The sequence below is a fragment of the Petromyzon marinus genome, chromosome 21 (genome assembly GCF_048934315.1).
Source record: "Petromyzon marinus isolate PM22_M1 ecotype Great Lakes invasive population chromosome 21, UKy_Petmar_22M1.pri1.0, whole genome shotgun sequence".
NCBI classification, from domain to species: Eukaryota; Metazoa; Chordata; class Hyperoartia; order Petromyzontiformes; family Petromyzontidae; genus Petromyzon; species Petromyzon marinus.
The window spans coordinates 2377055-2397568 of record NC_133687.1 but is presented as its reverse complement, the minus strand read 5'-3'; the positions used below and the strand labels follow the sequence as shown (position 1 = coordinate 2397568).

At 45.6% G+C, this 20514-nt stretch overlaps 1 protein-coding gene across 1 annotated transcript; it reads right to left on the bottom strand.

The window, feature by feature from the left end:
* Positions 1–6540: 6540 nt before the first annotated feature.
* On the bottom strand, positions 6541–20009 carry CHST14 (carbohydrate sulfotransferase 14). The gene is made up of 6 exons (XM_032958398.2): positions 19616–20009; positions 15087–15279; positions 14294–14403; positions 12849–12977; positions 9049–9205; positions 6541–8589 (listed from the first exon to the last, which is right to left on the bottom strand). The coding sequence occupies exons 1-6, from the start codon at positions 19811–19813 to the stop codon at positions 8312–8314; spliced, it is 1065 nt and encodes a 354-aa protein (XP_032814289.1). The 5' UTR covers positions 19814–20009; the 3' UTR covers positions 6541–8311.
* Between the last annotated feature and the right edge of the window lie 505 nt (positions 20010–20514).

Below are 20514 nucleotides of genomic sequence, written 5' to 3'. Positions count from 1 at the left end.
GGGAGGAGGCTCGCACTCCTGGTAATCTCGTTCCAGATTCCCCCCCCCCTGCCCCCCGTTGTCATCATATAGGTCTTCAAAATACTCTCACAACTGCTTAGCAAATTGTTAAGCTTCTGTAACACTTTCCCCAGTCGCATTTTGGATGCATTACAGTCGAGGTTGAAACTACATTGTGATTGACCTGCCTGCTTTAAAACATTTCCTTGCGTATCCTTTTTGGTTTGCTGCTTTCAGTTCCTCACAAATACTATCCAACTGCTTCTGATTATCCATTGATAGCTTCCTTTGTACTTCGGCCTTCAACTCCTGATATCGTTTGAGGTATTTGCTCTTCGCTTCCCTTTCCTCTTTGATTAAGGTCTCATTATAAATCCACGTTTTCCATCTTCTAAGCTTGATGAATCCAAGTGTTTACTTTGCAACATCCAAGAGTATTATATTCTTTGGGTCTTTCGGTAAAGCCACATAGATAGAAAAATAAGAAAAATATCACAACGTTTCAATCGCAACACAAGCAATCGTCATCAGGTGAAAAAATATAGCGGGAGAGCTGCTGAGGCAGGAAAAAATATAGCGGATAAACTGCTGAGGTAGGATGTTATAAAGGTTTGAGATGGGTGTAGCCCAAGGGTCATACGCGAAAACCACGTGGTGCGTGGTTTTGCGTGTGATGTGTGGCATGTCGTGTTGTGTGTAGTGTGATGTCGCTGTGACTGTGGTGTGTGCAATGTGATGTGGGTGTGAGTGTAGTGTGTGTTTTGTGTAGTGTGATGTGGGGTTGTAAGGCATGTGTAGTGTGATGTGTGTGCAGCATGGTGTGGCTGTTCCAGCCTAATAGGTGTCGGATAACAGCACTAGCCCCAACAGTCTGTTAGAGGCTATACATTTTAATGCATGTGCGTTGTGTAACGTTGTCTTTGAATGTATATGCATGCATGCGCACATGCACTCCTGTAAGTGATTGTGTCTGTATATATTTGTATGTGTGTGTGCGCGCTTATCTATATATAAAAGGGAAATTTGTGAATATGTGTATCTGTTCGAAATGTTTAGCGTACTTCCCAACATGCAACAAACTTGAAATTTGGTATGTGGGTAGCTTCCAGACTGTACACAATGCTAAAAGTATAAAAATAAACTTTTGTTTTTTTTTTTTGGGGGGGGGGGGCGCAATAATGGATATATTTTGCACGGCAAGTGAGCGGTGACATCACATCTGTGATGTCACATCTGTGATGTCACATCTGTGATGTCACATCTGTGATGTCACATCTGTGATGTCACATCTGTGATGTCACATCTGTGATGTCACATCTGTGATGTCACATCTGTGATGTCACATCTGTGATGTCACATCTGTGATGTCACATCTGTGATGTCACCCGCATGCGGCAGCGTCACGCAGTGTGCCTGCTGACGTCACGCCCCCCCTACCCTCCGCGTAGGCCGTGTATTAATCCAAGACAAGAATCCAAGTCCCGGGCGAAGCTGGGTAGTAAAGCTCGTGTTATACAAGCTGTACCAGGCGAAACATTCCCCAATCTAGTAAATCTTAAAAAAAGATTCACGCATTGTTTTACTTATATTTTCAAATACAAGATGTATCTAAAATATATAGAAGATATAGATAGAAGATAGAAAAAAAATAAAGATATAAAACAAAACAAATTTTACTTAAATACATCATGGATATTACCTCCATAGTGTCTTGCTGAGGTACGTAATAGTTGGATATTGAAACATTTCGTAAAAATGAAATATGAAAAAATTAAAACCCTTTAAAATTCTACAGAAGGGTATTCGAATACAGTAGACATTGATAATAATCCAGCTGCTTCGGGGGGCATTGGGCGCCGGATTTGCAAAAAAACACGGGATAATCACTAATCATTTTACACATTCTTGCACAACATGTTTGTATGTGTTGTGTTTTTTTTTATAAATGAAATGGGAATTAAACATACAAATAGGCAAATATATTTTTGAAAAATAAACTGTTTACTGTATCGTACTTTCCACTGCAATCTCGAAGACTCTGCATGGGGTAATGCACGTACTACTAACGCTCTTGTTTAAACAACATGCGTTTGATGGTCGCCGGACTGATGCGATCGTCGAATTACACGCACTGTATATTTTCTGTTTTTATTACTGGAGTTTATTCGTCATGAAAAATGTATACACGCGCAGTATTTGCATTGTTAAAGTTGTATGCATTGTGTAATATACTATTTAATACTGGTAGGAACGAAGTTGTAAACTGAGTGTACCAGCCTGCAATAGATTAATGTGTCCGTCCGTCCGTCCCCTTTCAATACTTTAACGAAGTGAAATCTCGTGCTCTTGGGGTGTAAAATAAAATTGCGCAAAATTCCAATGTTCCTACCAGCCCACCCTGCAGGGACCTGTTATTAAAACACGGAAATCAAGCATATCTACATTTTTTTTGTCACGCACATGCTGCCGAACTGGTTAGTCCAGGGGTCCCCAACCCCCGGGCCGCGGACCGGCGGGCCGCACAGCAGGAGGTGAGAGCGGTGGGCGAGCGAGCGAGCGAAGCTTCATCATCTGTATTGACAGATGAAGCTTCATCATCTGTATTGACAGATGAAGCTTCGTCATCTGTATTGACAGATGACGCTTCGTCATCTGTTATTGACAGATGAAGCTTCATCATCATCTGTATTGACAGATGACGCTTCATCATCATCATCTGTATTGACAGATGAAGCTTCATCATCATCTGTATTGACAGCCGCTCCCCATCGCGCGCATTACCGTCTGAGCTCCGCCTCCTGTGAGATCAGCGGCGGCATGAGATTCTCATAGGAGCGCGAACCCGACTGTCAACTGCGCATGCGAGGGGTCTGGGTTGCGCGCTCCTTATGAGAAGTCAGAATCCCACACTTATTTTATTCCGCTGGTGGCCCGCCCATTATTTTATTATTTACCACTTCCGTCCGCGACTCTTTCCCGCACTGCGCACTCGTCTCGGTCACAGTTTTAGTGGGCCCACAAGCTCTAACCCCTAGTAGCCAAAATGAGTAAAAAAACTAACGTCGCTGCAGAGCTTCTTTGAAAAGGGGGAAAGATCCAATGATGACCCCCCCCCCGTCCGTGAAAAAAAATTGTCTTCCACGAAACCGGTCCCTGTTGCCAAAAAGGTTGGGGACCGCTGGGTTAGAGCACGTGGAGCGGTTTTGGCAGTTTGGCCGGACAGCCGCATAACGGTGGAAGCCGGATGATGATCAACTATATCGCTAAAATGTCACTATTCGAGGAAATACATCATGGATAGTTCCTCCATCGTGTCTCGTCTCCGGAGGCAAAGCAGACGATTCCAGAAGCACCGTCTTGGGAGCAGAAGCTTATCTATCCAGAAACACTGTCTGAGGAGCCTAAGTAGACTATCCAGAAATACCGTCCCAGAATCGGAGCAGACGATCCAGGTTACCGGAAGCCAGCTGAGTTGTTGTAGACATCCTTAGACTTATACAGTATATATATTAACATACACACACTTACCGAACAGAAGACTTTATCTCGTCACCATCGCCAGCATCATCAGCACCACGACCACCACCATCACCACCGCCAGCAGTACCAGCATCGCCCAACGCTAATACACTCATCTTCATGGTGTATTAAATTGGACGGAGGCACACGCGTTATTGAAGGTATACCACCAATGATAAACTATATTTTATCCAGAGAAGCCCTCGCTGAGTCCCAGGATGATCCAGATTTTTGTAAATATTAATTCCTCTATGCATCAAGTGGCGCTTTGGCTACACGTTGGGAGGAAACCCACCACGCATACAATCGAGGGGAGGGAACAACGCTCAGCATTGACATCGGCCAAACGAAACTCTTTGAGAACGGGTCAGCAACCCAGGGTCGGTGCAGCCATCTGCATGGAATACAGCCTGGAGATTCCTCACGTGGATTCTACAGTCCTGGGCACCCAGCCTCCGGACTGAAATACACCCTGCTCCGGGCGTACTTATAAAGGCAGGGACTGTCTGGCTTAATTAGACGGACCGATTAGGTGTTGTGACTACGCGCTCATTGTTGTTGACGAGACAATGATAATAATGACGTCTTGTAATTAATGAGATTCTGCTATTTGGCTTATTGGAATTGTTTTAGGTCGCAGTCACCAGGGCCGTTCATAAGGTGGGGGGGAGGGGCAAATAACGCAGTGTGGGCCCCTTCAGGCCTTCAAAATAAACCGGGAGTATTACATTTGACATGGTGATGTCGACGCGCGCCCCCCCCCGACCACCTCCAAAGCGCGGAACCTGGGGCGGTCACCCCGCATCGCTGAACCCATGGACGGCTCTGGTGGTCACCGTCCTGCAGGCTACAGACTGTTGACCCATTTGTCCATGACGCGACAACTTGATTTGTTTGGCTGTGGCGGAGAGCGATTCGTTTTCATTGGTATTATACCAACACGATCTGACCCAAAACACAGTAGGAATTACAGACTGTGGTTTGCGCAATATCACGTTTTCACGAAGCGATACGATATTACATTTCACGATGTGGCGATTGTCGTGACATCGGTGGAACGCAAGTGTGCAATTGTATAACGCAATTTTATATTTTTCCGATTTTAATGCACTTCGATATGCTGCACTTCCGATTATGAATAAGGATTGCTCTTGGGGTGGTGTGTCGCTATGGTCCGGGCAAGGCCGCCCTGATTAATACTGCGGGTGCATCAACCCTAAAATACTACACTCTGTGGGACCTTTTTTTCCAGTATCATACTTTGATACTAGCAGAAAAGGTCCTATTGATAGAACTGCTCAAAGTAAGCTATACATGCTCTGATGCTTGCATTATGTTTGTACTGTTCACCTTTTGGCATTCTCTGGTCTGACACTGGTGAGACGAGGTCATAATGAAGGCTGTCTGGTGTAGGCCATCCAGTGTCAAAGACAATGCATATATTATCAGTACGTTTGTTTTTATGTTTTGCTGCAAGTACTTGTGGTTAGTGCGGACTTGCTTCCTTGCAAAAGGTATCTATTTTGGTGTTTGACCATCTTAACACTTCCTGTTTCATTGCCATGAAGAGTAAAACCTATTCTTATTTTTGCATACTACAGCCCGTCTGCTTCACATGGGACTTTAAAGATCCCGTGACGTCATTCGAAGCGAGTAGGCCATTGTGTGCTGGGAAAATTTGCCCAATTTCCTACCGACGACTCAATTGGGATTACACACAGCAGCAACATCGCCCCCCTACTACTTTGAAACATATTGCAGACTGCCTGTGAATCGTAACAGCACGTTCCTTTGTGATGATAGCCCAGTGCTACAAGAATGATAACATGACATGTACATACTAACTTATTATTCCTGCAATAGTTATTCAATTGCATATCATTAATAAGCCTGCCATTACACTTTGTAATCATTGTAACTCTATAATCTATAGCACGTTAAAAACGCACATGCTGCCAGGAAATAATTCCGTTGTATAATCCCCCTGCTGCCAATTTCTCAGAATAATTTTCACAAAACACTGATTTAATGTGAAATAGCAATTTTCTTAACTTTTAATTATTTGCATTAACTTTTTTACTTCCAATATTTCGGCAGGAAACTAAATCCGAAAAATAAACAAATATCAATCGGGATAAGCCAACAATCATCACCGCACCATGATACGATTATCGTGGATCGTATATATCGTATGCTCACCCACAGGACCTGCTCTATTTGGAATAACTTCGTGTGATATTTAACATTCGCCGTTACCAAAGGGGGCTATAGAGACATCAACATGCTGTGCTTCAAACTCTTTACATAGTTGCAAGAAAGACAATCTCGGCGAATTGGAAAGATCATGAACCCCTTGCTTGTGATATTTTGGCGCATAGCTCTCCCTTGCCTTAGCAGGGTTGGAAAACCTGAGCGATAAGCTGAAAGGGAAGGACTTGGGAGTACGAGGCGACATGGTACCCGTTTTCTATTGAACCCGATGTGAGTGTGGAGCAATGGGGGCTGGGGAGAGACGTGGGGCCTCGGACGCGGAAACATTAACGTGAGAGCTGAGTGATCGTTACTCCTAGGGGAGGAACAAGAATAGTAAATCTGGACATGCCGTTTATATTATTTTATTACGTTATTCCCCTTACTCCAGATCTTCCCTTCCCCATTAATCTGCTGCTCCTGATCGTTGTCCCTGTTGTGGTTGGGTGACGAAGCCAAGTTGTTGTTAACCGATCTCCATTTGGAGTTTTGTACTGGTTTTCGTTATACGTGCGCGAACTGTGTTACATTTGGTTTTTGAACTTCATAACAAAAAAACATCCACTTTTAAAGTGGAAGGGACGTAAATGGTTGATATGCATACCCGCGGTATTATCGATGTTTAATACGCACACCTGTGGTATTATTGATGGTTCATATGTACACCAGCGGTATTATCGATGGTTAACATGTATTAATCAGGGTGGCCGCCGATTCTCGAACCGAAAAGCTCTGCAAGAAGAAACTTACAACACTCACAATACACCACTCTTGGAAAAGCACTGCATTGTGTTTATTTGCATCATGTAACAGCAACTCCCTGTTGTGAAGGCACAAACCTGGTCTAAACAAAATCTCGTCATCAACATATTGATAAATCGCATCTCGGCCTACGAATTTGAGCAAATACATGCTTTTGGCTCTATCAATCCACTGGTGGAAGGTGACGGGACAGCTGTCAGGGACACATGCATTAGCATTTTCAATAGAAACACAACCTCATACTTATCTGTGGTTCATATTGGATCACGTTTACATGAGTTGTACCGCCCCGCTCACTTCCCCTATTGTGGGTTGACAGAGCCAATGTGTAAACTTTATCAACCTTAGTTGGGAAGCTTAAAAAAGTGGATTATTCCCCCATTCATCTCATCATCGACGTGCAAAACAAAGTCACTCACCAAGGCACGTCAAGTCATGGCCCACAACACCGCCACGGTCACTGCACGGTCAACCTCAACGCTCAGTCAGGTTTTTTTATGGACCTTCACCTCCGTGTCCATGTGTGTTTAAAATGTACTCGCTAACAGCCCTTGCCCCGACAGCCTGTCGAAAGCTGTACAGGTTACCGTGTCTTTAAAAGGTGCAGCCCTGCAAATTATGGCTCGAGACACTTCTTGGGGAAAGAGCCTCCACAGGAGGGAAATCTAGAGCCCCGATAGAGGTCACTTTGGCCTACTCTTCCGCGATGGCCAAATATCTTTCCCACACTTTACCCAACTGACACGAGGCCTACTGATGGTGGTGTACCCATTCGTACTGCTGGGTCAGTCAGAGGTTAAGGGACTCTAAGAAACTTTCCCAATGTGACAACTACCACGGTGGGGGAGTAGGAGGAGTGGAGTAGGAGAAGAGAGAATGGACTATGAAATGGGGCGAGGAGGTAGTAGGAGGAAATGGGGGAGTATGAGATGCAGGAACAGCATATATGTATGCTGAACTTCTTTCGGACTTTACATAGCCAACCGTGCTAATCGGAGGTGCGGGGCAAGGACATCATACTAAACACAAAAAGCAGTTCTAAAGAAATGAGTTTTCAATTTATATTTAAAAGTGCATAGCTCCAGTGGCTTCCTAATATCGGAAGCAAGAGCGTTCTAGACAGCCACCGAAGTGTATCTGAAAGTGTGTAATGCTGTGACCGTCTTTGTTCTATGGCTAGCCAAAAGCCGCTGCGAGGATGTGAACAACATTGGTCAGCAAGACCCCCTGAGGCAGACGGCCTGAAAATCCATGTTAATTTCCATAAAAATACTTTTTTTTGTAAATTCGTAACATATACTCTATGAACATGAATTTTAAAAAAGTTGAAAATAAAGCTTTAGCACCGAGATGGCACCGCTCAGAACCTAGGTTCGAATCTGAATCTGGTTTTCAGCCACCTGTGATTATCTAGGTTCTCGAGTGTAGTGAGTGGAAGGTCTCAGCATGGTCACCAATGAACACATTTTATAAAAACCCATTTTTTATAAAAACCCATCGTATTAAACTTTGTTCTGCACCTAATTTGCTGACATTCAAGTTCAGGGAATTTAAAATACCAGTAACGTTACTCTGTGGCGGGTTCGGTGAGAAAGCACTGCCCCTTACTGTGTGCACCAGAGGTCACCTGAAGAAATGTCATAAGTAGCTCTGTAATGTCCGCTTCCGCGGGCCATTATCTGACATGAGAGGGGCGTGATAGTCGATCCCTCAATTGGGATAAAACTCGGGGGGAAAAAAGACAACAATTTTTTGATTATTTGAAGAAAAAAAAAAACACTCAGTTCCATCTCTCTTCAACGTCCTCCTCTGTCTCCCTAGCGGCGGTGGCTAGTGCTAATCCATCAGTCATTTCGAAGCCAAAGAGTAGGTAGTCCAACTTGTAGCGGTCCGTGAGCTCTCCCAGCATGCCCTGCGGCAGTGTGGACAGGAAGTAGGCATGGAGTTGCGGCGTAACGGGGCGGTACCAACTCTGCCGCTGGGGGAAGGCGAAGCCACGAGGAGCGCCAACCATGGCCAGCACGGCACGGGCGTCTGCGTGCAGGCTGTTGTAGGAGCCTGTATGCACATACACACATGGGTATACGTGGACGTGTACACACAGGCAGAGAGGTGTACAAACACGCATTGGTGTAAACACACACACAGGGGTGCATCCTCACAATTGCACATAACCCACAAACACCTGCACACTCACACAAAAGACAAAGGATACCACGTATAGCCTTATTAGACTGTTATGGCAAGTGCTTTTAGCGAGTACGTATGAAGGCTGGCACGACGCACAAGGGGGTGGGTGACCAACACCACGCCCGGCTGCCTTTATCTCCCCAGTGCCAATGTTTACACTATCACACTGACACACATACTCGCGTACATGCTCTTTCACACTCACCAAAATGTAACATTTTTTGTTTTGCATTACGACGCTTTGCAACATGTCAATTCATCATCTCTGCACCCCCCCCGTGCCCCCAACGACAACCCCACACTCCCCACCCCCGCTTTCGATCGTACCAACACGGTCGTATCCCATGATGCATGGCTGGCAGAGCGAGGTGGCGGGCGCCCAGTGCTCGTCCACTCGCCAGGGGTCAGAGGTCTCCAAGGTGTCGACGATGAAGTTCGCAAACTCCGTGAATGTGACATCATCGGCCGGACCACCCTGCCAGTTCTACACACAGGTCACCAGTATAGCCTGATCAAACTGTTGGGGAAAGTGCTGTTAGCGAGTACCTATGAAGGCTGGCAAGGCAAACGAGGTGGGTGGCCAGCACCACACTCGGCTGCCTTTGTTTCCCAAGTGCTGATTTTTACACACCACACCAGGTATTCATTTCAGGGCTGAACTAACCTCGGGAGGGCCCAGGATCAGTTCAGTTATTCGTCACTGATGCTGGCTGTGAGCGGGAATCGAACTCGGATCGCCAGGTTCATAGCACAGTCAAGCACTAACCACTGCTACCCACTCCCCATTACACATACAAAGATCCCCCATATAGCCTTAACAAACTGTTGGGGCAAGTGCTATTTGCAAGTATCTGTGAAGGCTGGGATGGTGCACAGGGGGGGTGGGTGGCCAGCACCATGCCGGACCGTATTTGTCTCCCCAGTGGCCATGTTTACACACTGCACCAAGTAATCATTTTAGACATACTCGACCTAGGGGAGGCCCAGGACCGGTTCAGATAATCGGCACTGGTGTTGGCCTTGAGCGGGAATCGAACTCGATCCGCGAGGTTCGCAGCGCGCTAACCGCTACACTACCGCTCCCCACTGCACCAGGTACACTTTCGCACACACTACCACACACACACACGGACAGTATGCAGGAGGTTCTGGGTTCGATCCCGACCCTGATGCCTGCATGTTCTTCCCCATAGTCGCATAGATTTGTCTCCAGGTCCTCTGGTGTTTCCCTCCACATTTAGAAACATGCGTTTAACAGTATTTGGCTGCTATAAATTTCAACGTAATAAGCCACTTCGTTGAGCTATAATTTGTGGCCAGGTCGCTTCTGAATAATAGCTAATAGCTCAGTGAGCTTTACCTGGTAAGATAAAAAAGTTAAAACATATATAGGGGTTAGTCTCAAATAGCAGCACAACTTTATTCGAATGTTTTGCTCTTTTTGGATCATCTTCAGAAGAGATATCGTGCCCTCATATTACGGACAGACGGAGAGACGGGGCTAATGCAATAACGCCTCCAATCTTCACCATTAAACGTGAAAATATCCATTACTGGTTTTCCTAGAATGTACCGCATCTCATCAGAGCTAGGAAGCAAAGGAGGGCTGAGGCTGGATAGTGCTGGGATGGGTGATCACTGGGGCCTTAATTTCAGCTGCGCGCGTGTCGAGGATAGCTATCCAGAAAATATTTCGACACCCCACACACCACGACATGTAAACCTCATTATAGCCATGACTACTGCTAGCCAGGTGGTACTTACTCCAGTCTACCAGCGAACAAGAAAACATTTCAGTGAAATGTTAAGACCCGGGTGAACAGCATGTACAACGGGTTATTAAAGATTCCTGTGGGGCTGTGTGGTGGCCAGAAAGAGTGCAGTGCAGCAAAATCTCCATTGTTGTATTTTACATCTGTGCTCCTGCAGCTCCGCTACCCAGCTTGACCAACCTACACTGACCAGCGTGGTGAGCCACGGACAGGACACCGTTTTATGGTGGGGAGGCCCTCACCCAGCAGTGGATTGATAAAAATGGAAGTACATGAGCAATGCACTGCATAAAATCACCATGATGCGGCGATACTACGATACATCGTACTGATAATCGCATCGTCCATCACATCGTAATTATCGTAGCGTCTTTAATACTACTTGAATATTTATTCATTTGACGCCAAAACATATACGATATTGCTCACTCTAATTAAAGCTCCATATACATAGCTATTGTCCAATTAAATTATTGCTTTGCAAACTGTGTTGTTTGCTTTACAAATAATTGTGGCAACATGTCAATTAATTACATGCCGTAATCATGGTGATCGCATTACTTTTAAAACACTTAAACTTGGATAAGTTAATTGCACAAATGCCAACCATGCTAGGGACGTGGTAATGATTGCTACCAGATCACTCTGCACTGTTGGAATCGTTATGTCCACGACAGTTGATCAACTTCCCCACGTTATGGCTGATACAACTACTGAGATACAGGATGTCTGAGCAGGCACAGTCCCAGGGGTTGTCAAATTACAGCAACTCTAATTATAATCCGTGGCAAGCTATCTGGATATCGGATCCTTAAAACAATAAAATAAGGAATAATGTGGATTTACAAAGCAGTTGAACTGTCACCGAGTCCAAAGACACAGTAAAGAAACAGCGGGAATATTTATTTCATAGTAGCAGTCATTTGTCTCTATGTGAGTGTATAGGTCTGTAAATATGTTAACATTTAAAGTTCCTGGTTACTGATTGTGTTTGCATTGTTAAGTGTAAATGTGCCAGAAGTAATTTTTTGTTGTTTAAGTTTTCGACTAGTTTGTTAATTCTGTAACATGTAATGCACGGACCAATACTCGGTGCTTGCAGCACGACCTGTGTAACTTAGACGTCGCACTGTACAACATCTGTAATGTAACAGGACTCCCATGAAACAGAGCCTAGAAGCTCATTGGGCCCTTCCTGCTGAAATAAATACAATCTACAATAAAAAAAATCGAATCGGTTTCTGTGCGAGTCTATGATAGCTATGGTAGTCTATGAAATACAATACAATGTGGGATTATCTCCATATATATAAAAGGCAAAGTTGTGAATGTGTGTCTGTTCAAAATATTTAGCGTACTTCCCGACATGCAACAAACTAGAAATTTGCCATGTGGGTACTTTCCAGACAGTAAACAATGCAAAAATTATAAAAATAAACTTTTGTTTTTTTTTAGGGGTGGGGGAGCTCAATAATGCATATATTTTTTGCACGGCAAGTGAGCTGTGACGTCAAATCTGTCACGTGACCCTCGCATGTGGAAGCGTAACGCATTGTAGTGTAGTGGTTAGTGGGCCGCGCTACAAACCCGGCGACCCGAGTTCGATTCCCGCCCACGGCCACCACCGGTGACGATTATTTGAACCGGTCCTGGGCCTCCCCTAGGTCGGCTCAGCCTCAAACGAGTAACTGCTGTGGTGTGTCAACATCGCCACTGGGGAGACAAAGGCGTCCGAGCGTGGTGGATCCAAGTCCCGGGCGAAGCTGGGTAGTACAGCTAGTCTATATATATATAAAAGGGAAATTTGTGAATATGTGTGTCTGTTCGAAATATTTAGCATACTTCCAAACATGCAACAAACTTGAAATTTGGCATGTGGGTAGCTTCCAGACTGTACACAATGCAAAAAGTATAAAAATAGACTTTTGTATTTTGGGGGAGGGGGCGCAATAATGGATATATTTTGCACGGCAAGTGAGCGGTGACGTCATATCTGTGATGTCACCCGCATGTGGCAGCGTTACGCAGTGTGCCTGCTGACATCACGCATCCCCCCACCCTCCGCGTAGGCCGTGTATTAATCCAAGACAAGAATTCAAGTCTCGGGCGAAGCCAGGTAGTAAAGCTAGTTTCATATAAAGGCAGCCACTCATAGGTGTCTATCTGAATATATTGATCTCTATGGGATTTTACAGGTCTCTCTGTGGAGGTCTAAACATTACAAAAACATTTTATGTTGCGTCTAAATTCGACCGCATCTCAAGATGCTGTGTGTAGTGGGATGGAGTTAGAGCCCTCATGCAGGCTTTCAAACTTAGTTGGAAAGTGTTAACAAGTGGAAATGTTGATACTTACCGGGCGGTATTTGCGAAGGATCTGTGAGCCGATGCGGCGCTGATATTCCACCGTCTCTCCCAGTTTGTTGCGGTAGGCAGAGAGAAGCCTCTCTAATGGGTCCCGCACGAACATGAACTTGTAGTAGTGCTGTTTGACACGAAAAAAATAAGATGAAGATCCCCCATATAGACTTGAACAGACCGTTGGGGAAAGTGTTGTTAATGAGCAACTATGAAGGCCAGCACCGCACACGAGGGGGTGGGTGGCCAACACCACGCCCGGCCTACTTTGACTCCCCAGTGGCGATGTTTACACATGGCACCAATTACTAATTTTAGGCTGAATCAACCTAAGAGGCTCAGCACCGGTTTAGATAATTGTCACAGGTGTTGGCCGTGAGCAGGAATCGAACTCAGGTCACTGGGTTCGTAGTGCAGCACATTAATCGCAACACTACTGCTTCCCCATATGTAAATACAGATACATACACACAGATAGCTACCAAAGAGTAAAGAGAGACATATAAACATTCCTAGAAGACCCTCTTGTTAAGAAAGTCTTGACACTCAGTAAGGCTTTCCTGGAATATTAAATGACACTGATAACATAATTATTATTATCATCATTGCAATAACATAACTAGTCGTACAATGGCATAGCACAGAAATGAAACGCTCAAATAACCTAACAGCGAGCGATGTTGCAAATTGCTCATCATGACCCAGGTCAAATGCATAAAATAGAGATCTTTAAAACAAACACATTTTGGCGATGACCCAGATTATGCGGTGATACTGCGTACGGAGTGGTGCACGAGCACAAATGACAAAAACCTCAACACGTTTGTCAATCTTCTTTGGTTCTTCCGGTAAAGTCACCACGTAGAATGAGAATAAAACAATAAATTGATAAAATAAAATAACACAATAATATTCTCACGACGTTTCGGCCACAACACAAGCGGCCTTCATCAGCGCTGTCCTCCAGACAGTCTCGTCCCCTTCACCTGATGAAGGCCCCTTCACCTGATGAAGGCCGCTTGTGTTGTGGCCGAAACGTCGTGAGAATATTATTGTGTTATTTTATTTTATCAATTTATTATTTTATTCTCATTCTACGTGACTTCACCGAAAAAACCAAAGAAGATGAATCCTTGCAGTCACGAAAGCTTTAAATCGACATTTGTCAATGACACTGTGACCTTAAAACAAAAAAATATGGAAGAGACGACGTTTTGGGCAATGACCCGAAGTGTTGGATATTAATATATTTTCTATTTAAAGCTACAGTGTCATTGACAAATGTGTGAAGGTTTTGTCTGTAATAGCAGAGTTCTGTGACTGCCAGCATACAGGGTAGCAAATGGCTGAATGATCACACGGTGAAACGCCACAGACCAGTGAACCTCAAACTTGTTACGGCCATTATGAACATCAACCCTCAGCCACCTGTGCCTCTCTCACCTTTAGTCGATAGTCAATCTCCTCAGCAGTAAAGTCTGACAGGAACAGGAGGTCGCGCTTGTGATCCATCTTGCCTGCTTGGTTCAGCGAATCCATCGCTCCACTTAGCACTACAAAGACAAAGATCCCCTGTGTAGCCTACACAGACTGCTGGGGCAAGTGCTGCCAGCGAGCGCCTATGAAGGCCGGCACGGCACAGGAGGGGATGGGGTTGTGGTCAGCGCTGCGTCCGGCCACCTTTGTCTCCAGAACCAATGCTGTTTACACACCGCACCAGGTACTCAATGCTGACTTGACCCAGGGGAGGCCAAGGACCAGTTCTGATGTCACATATCTCTTATCACAGCTATCATGAACTCTGTGAACGAAGAAGCGGGACGTCCATACCTATTTTTCCATAGGCACATCTGCGCCAAGCCAGTGCCAGGTGCTCATGGTACTAGTTTTCCACCGGCTATTTGCAGAGCCGAGCCAGAACCAAATCGCTAGCCTCACAAGCATCTGTATCTGACTCGGGGGCCAAGCAGAGCCAGGGGCCGGGTTAATGGCACATTCATTTTGTGTGACATCATCATGGCTTGACTTTTTGCAGGTGAAAGACTGAGTCTTCCGAGCTGTACCTAGCTGGTTCGGCACAACCCCAACTCAGCTCCGTTGGCCACTTTGAAAGCAGTAATAGGGAGAGACACCCAGATCCAGGGCACAAATCCAGGACCTCATCAGTGAGAGCTTAAAGTGCCTCCCGACACGGCCATTACGAATCTACCCCCTCCACGTCCAGGGAAGCACTCACCCTTGATGACGCGCTTCCAGTTGGAGCAGGCAACCTTGGGCACGTAGCAGTAGAGGAAGCGGTACTCGTCATTTACGAGCACGTGACGCAGCAGTAGGGAGCGAGCGCCCGGCGGGAGGGAGGAGAGTGAGCGGGGAAGGGCGTTGCGCGCACAGCCCGCAGCTATAGACGCGTTACGGGCTCGCCATGCAACCTACACGACGAAACACACATAGCAGACAATAACGCCTCCTTCATACGTCCGTCTCTCCGCAAGTAAATTTAAAGTATTCTTTACAACAGCCCATCGGCCCCATGGCCTTGTGGGAGTGAATGATTTCAGCAGCATTGATTCAGTGCAAGCAAACTCCACAGCCGTTTTCGACACACAGTATCTTAGCAGCAGTCAGGCTTTCCGATACTGGTGAACTGTCAGATGTGTTAACACGATGACTACAAGACAAAGATCCCCCGTACAGCCTTAACAGACCATTGGGGCAAGTTCTGTTAACAAGCACCCACAAAGCCCGATTCAGAACACCATGCCCAGCTGTCTCCTCAGTGCCAATGTCCACACACCCCATCAGGTATTAATTTTAAGGCTGAGTTGACTTAGTAGGAGGCCTACAAATAGTTCAGATCTTCGTCACTGATGTTGCCCATGAGCAGGAATTTTACTTGGGTCGCGGGGTTAGTAGCGCAGTGTAGTAACCACTATACTACCACTCCCTACTGCGTGCACACACATACAAATACATCTAATTTCATCATAATCATCATCAGCCATAATCAGTGATGCAGCAATCCGTCTGCCATTGCTCCATCTTCTGAGTGGACATCATCATGGGCATGTTCACCACTTTGACTGCCATTCCATCATCGCTGCCTCTTCTCAAATCCACGTGTTGCAATATAATTCTGAGCATGCACTTAATATGAAGCACTCATATACGAGCAGTCCTCGACTTACGAATTGGGTTACGTTCCGGAGACCCGTTCGTAAGTCAATATGTTCGTATCTTGGAATTCAATATTTTATTGTACATATGGTCAGTTTCATTAAAATGTGTTACGGTTCAAGAAAAATGGGGAAGCATTTAAAAATTCAGAAATAAGAAATATTGTACAGTTGCATGTAATATTGTAATAAATCCTGTATAGTAAATCAAGTAACATGAAAAGAAGAATATACGTTTAATTTTTACTTACCTTGAGCCCTGATGCTGGCTTACTTATCAGAAGGGTATTCATAAGTACGACCGAACGTTCTCAAGTCAAATGGCTACAAATAATATCTTATGGTGTTTCGTTCGTAAATGTGAATGTTCGTAGGTCGGACGTGTGCATCTCGGGGACATCCTGTATCGAGTTGTCATTTAAACGTGCCATTTAAAAACTTGCTACCTCCATCATGATAGTTGTGTTCCAGGTCACCTGAACCCACCCTATATACAGCCCTTTTGTCAGCCCAATGCTGGATGAGGGCGTCGTGCACGTCATGGGGAATATTTGACCATACTTCACCATTCTGGGCGAATGCTGAAGGCGTGGGAACACGCATAATTCCTGTGCCGGAGTGCACCCGTGGATTTTGCTTTGCAATACTCTCCTTTGCTCACAACGTGGCTTTGCAGCAGTCTATAACAACCCTGTTGTGCAGGATGGTCGCCCATCCAAGCATTAAACTAAACGAATTTTTTATTTGCCAGGTAAGGCCCACTGAGCTATAGAGTTCTTTTTCAGAAGTGACCTGGCCATTAACGTGGACATTTGAATCATTTGGTGGGACTCCAGGGTCCCACAAAAATCAGGTCAATAATTAGTATTTTTCAATCCGCCCACTCGTGATCCCGCAAGGCGCTCCTCAGCGATCTCTTCAGCCCCAGCGTCACGTCGATCCACCAAGCCGCGCACAAAAAGCTTCCCGTCGTGCTGCAGACGGCGCCTGTTGGCACCATCACCACGAAGAAGCTCAAGTCGCTCGCCAAGAAGTACTTTTTGATCCCCGCCGATTGCCTCGACTACTATCCAGCCATCCCGCCCAATCTCGTCGCCGAGTTGGACGACGACAGCAACGCGTCGCCCGCCCAGACTCGCGTCAACAAGCGCCAGTAGGCGGCGATCAACACGATGGGCGCCACCCCACCGGCCAAACGCAAGCCCGGGCGTCCGCCGCAGTCGCGCGCGGCGACAACGCCCTCCGGTCAGCCGTCGATCCTCAGCTTCTTTGCCAAGGCGAGCCCGCCCCTGCAGTGAATTTAACGTGTTTATGTAATTTTTCAACTTTTTACGAAACTTAGTGCCCCGAGTAGCTCTGGACAAGGCCAACCGATTGACACTAGTTTTGTTGTCGGTAAGGCAAGACTCGTGTCGCTACGCGGTTTTTCCCACCCCGGGGCAGTGATGGGACCCCGGGGTCCTGCCAATTGCTTCATTTATAGCAGCCAAATACTCTAAACCAGGGGTGGGGAACGTCCGGCCCGTGGGCCGTACAAGGCCCGCAAAATAATTTGGTCTCTGGCCCTGCCAAGGCAACCGAAATTCAATCAATCTAGGAGCAAACCTGGAAAAGCAGTTGCGAGTAGCAACATCATCAATACCAGCTAACATCACACGCCTCGCCAAACAGAAGCAGTTCCAGCCATCACATTAGGGGTGAGTTAATTAAATGTTTGACCAAATATAACAGGCTAATTTTTAAGTTCATAATTTTGTATGGCCCACAAATGATGTTATAAATATCCAAATGGCCCTTGGCAGAAAAAAGTTTCCCCGTCCCTGCTCTACACGCATGTGTAGAGCAGGGACGCAACCACGGGGAGATCACGCAAACTCCAAATATACAGCAGGCATCAGGGTCGAACCCACGACCTCTCGCCACCGAGACGTTAACTACATCGCCAGGCTCAAACCTGCTTAGCTTCACCGGCCCAACTAAACCACATGTACACGGCCAACTCCAGTCTTAATTAGAAATTACAATTATGATCCTAATTGTTGTGTCGTACCGCTAATTCGAATTTTCACTTCAGAATTCGCTCACGTAAAAGAAACAACTTGCCCACATCATATTCTTGGTTCTTTCGGTAAAGTCACGTAGAAGGGAAACAATAAAATAATAAAAATATAAAACAATAAAATTCTCACGACGTTTCGACTGCAACACAAGTAATCATCATCAGGTGTGAAAACCACAAGAAAATTTGAAAAAAAGTGTCGGTTTTTTAACGTTAGCACCACGGATAGCGATTTGACAGTTTGTTCAGATGTGTTTTACACAATCCGCATGTGATTCCGGACATACAGTGTGTATTACACAAAAGCTATCACTACAACCATGAAGAAGGACCATCTTGAGAAGCCTTTCAAAACCATCACTTTACCCTACATTGCGAGGATCACAAAAAATATCTCCAAAATCTTGAATAAACACAAGATCCAGGTCCGATTCAACACATTACATAAAATCCGTGATCTGGTTCTGTCTGTAAAAGATGTGATTCCGGACATACAGTACCCTGGCGTCTACAAACTAAGTTGCCTCTGTGGTAGTAGTTACATTGGAGAAACCAAACGACATGTCTCGGACCGCATTTGTGAACACAAAGCAGACCTGAAACACGGTAAGACCAACACCTCGGCCGTGGCAGATCACTGTTATAATTCAGTAGGTTCACATGACATTGACTTCTCCAAGACAGAAGTTCTTTGCAAGCCATCTGGCTACCGTGAGAGATTCGTTCATGAGGCTATCCACATATACAAACACGGAGACAAATTCAACCGAGAAGATGGATTCTGGCTTAGCAATCATTGGAAGGATTTGATACACCATTTCGGGTCTTAATTGATTGTTCACGCTTACGGTGGCTTTCAGACCGCATCCATTATTTTCGTCTCCCCCCTCCTCTTTTCCGAACATAGATGGACTCGTCCATCTGAACAAACTGTCAAATCGCTCTCCGTGGTGCTAACGTTTAAAAAAAAACCGCCACTTTTTTTCAAATTTTCTTGTTGTGGTTTTCACACCTGATTATGATTGCTTGTGTTACAGTCGAAACGTCGTGAGAATTTTATTGTTTTATATTTTTATTACTTTATTGTTTCCCTTCTACGTGGCTTTACCGAAAGAACCAAGAATATGAATCCCTGCGGTCACGAAAGCTTTCAATCAAAATTTGCCCGCATCAGTGAAGAGAATGGAACAAACACATTGGCCAGCATAACATCATACCGAGCACAGGCCCCTGCCTAACCCACAAACGCTAAGCGGCCAGCAACTAACGGCACCAGCGAAGGTGGTATTAGCTCATCGTGAGTGAGTTGCGAGACGAGTGAACTTCACGCTTAAGTTAACGATACAAGAGTGATAAGGTAGCGGGATGGGCGCCGTTGAACGAGTGACTTGGATGACTTATGCCGCAGTTAACACAGCTACACAAATCGGAATGCAGCCGCAGAATTGTGGCTTTGTGAACGGAACATGTCTGTATTCAACAACAATCAAAAGCAATAAACGTAACATGAATATATTTTTGTTATATCACCACCTCTGCCAACGCGTCCGCTTCAGGGCCTACGTCGCCTTCGGGCCCCCCTTGCTCGCCTGGCCGCTCTACCGGCGAGGGCGCGCCTTCCTTGGTTTCTCTCGACAGCCACCGGCGCTCCAACACCACGAGCATTAGGGCAGAGGCGGCGACCAGTGCGAAAGTGAAGACGCTTGGAGCCAGGGCTCGCCTCCCGGCCATCTCTCGTCTCTGGCAGGTGAACGCCTCTTAAAAATCTACCCCCTTGGCTCCCTTTAGGTCGGGGTCCACGGGGTTCAATGGGCGGTTAACGGGAGAGTTAAAAGGGAAAACGGTTTTGGAGAGCTGATAAAAGTTGACGGCTGTTTGTAACCAACGCGTATAAAAAGTGATGGCGCAAAACTCAATAACAGTCGCTAGATGTCGCCAGATGGATATTCGGGTCTCAGCCTCAGTCATCCAACAAGCCTTTCAGTGTCGTGGATTTGTTCATCTTGTTATTTTAATAAGTGAATGCCATAAAATTATGTAGTTTTATATGTACATTTTAAGTGATTTGTTTATATTTCCTATACTTTGCACTCCTTTCGTATGTTTGTATTGTTTGTTGTAACGTTCTGACCAGCCTCGACTGAAACGTCTGTGAAAAAGAGCTCTATAGCTCATCGGATTCCTCCAGTATAAATAAATATTCAGCTGTCCGTGTGCGGTTCAAGGTGAACGGAGCACCGGTCTGCCAGTCGACATTACATCTGTAAACTAGCAAAGTTGTATGTATGTTGAACTTCTTTCGCATCGTACATTGCCAACAGTGCTAATCGAAGGTGCAGGGCAAGGACAAAAAACGAAACACAAAAAAGCAGTTATAAATAAATTAGTTTTCAATCTAGATTTAAATTGCACCACACCATGCACCTCCGATT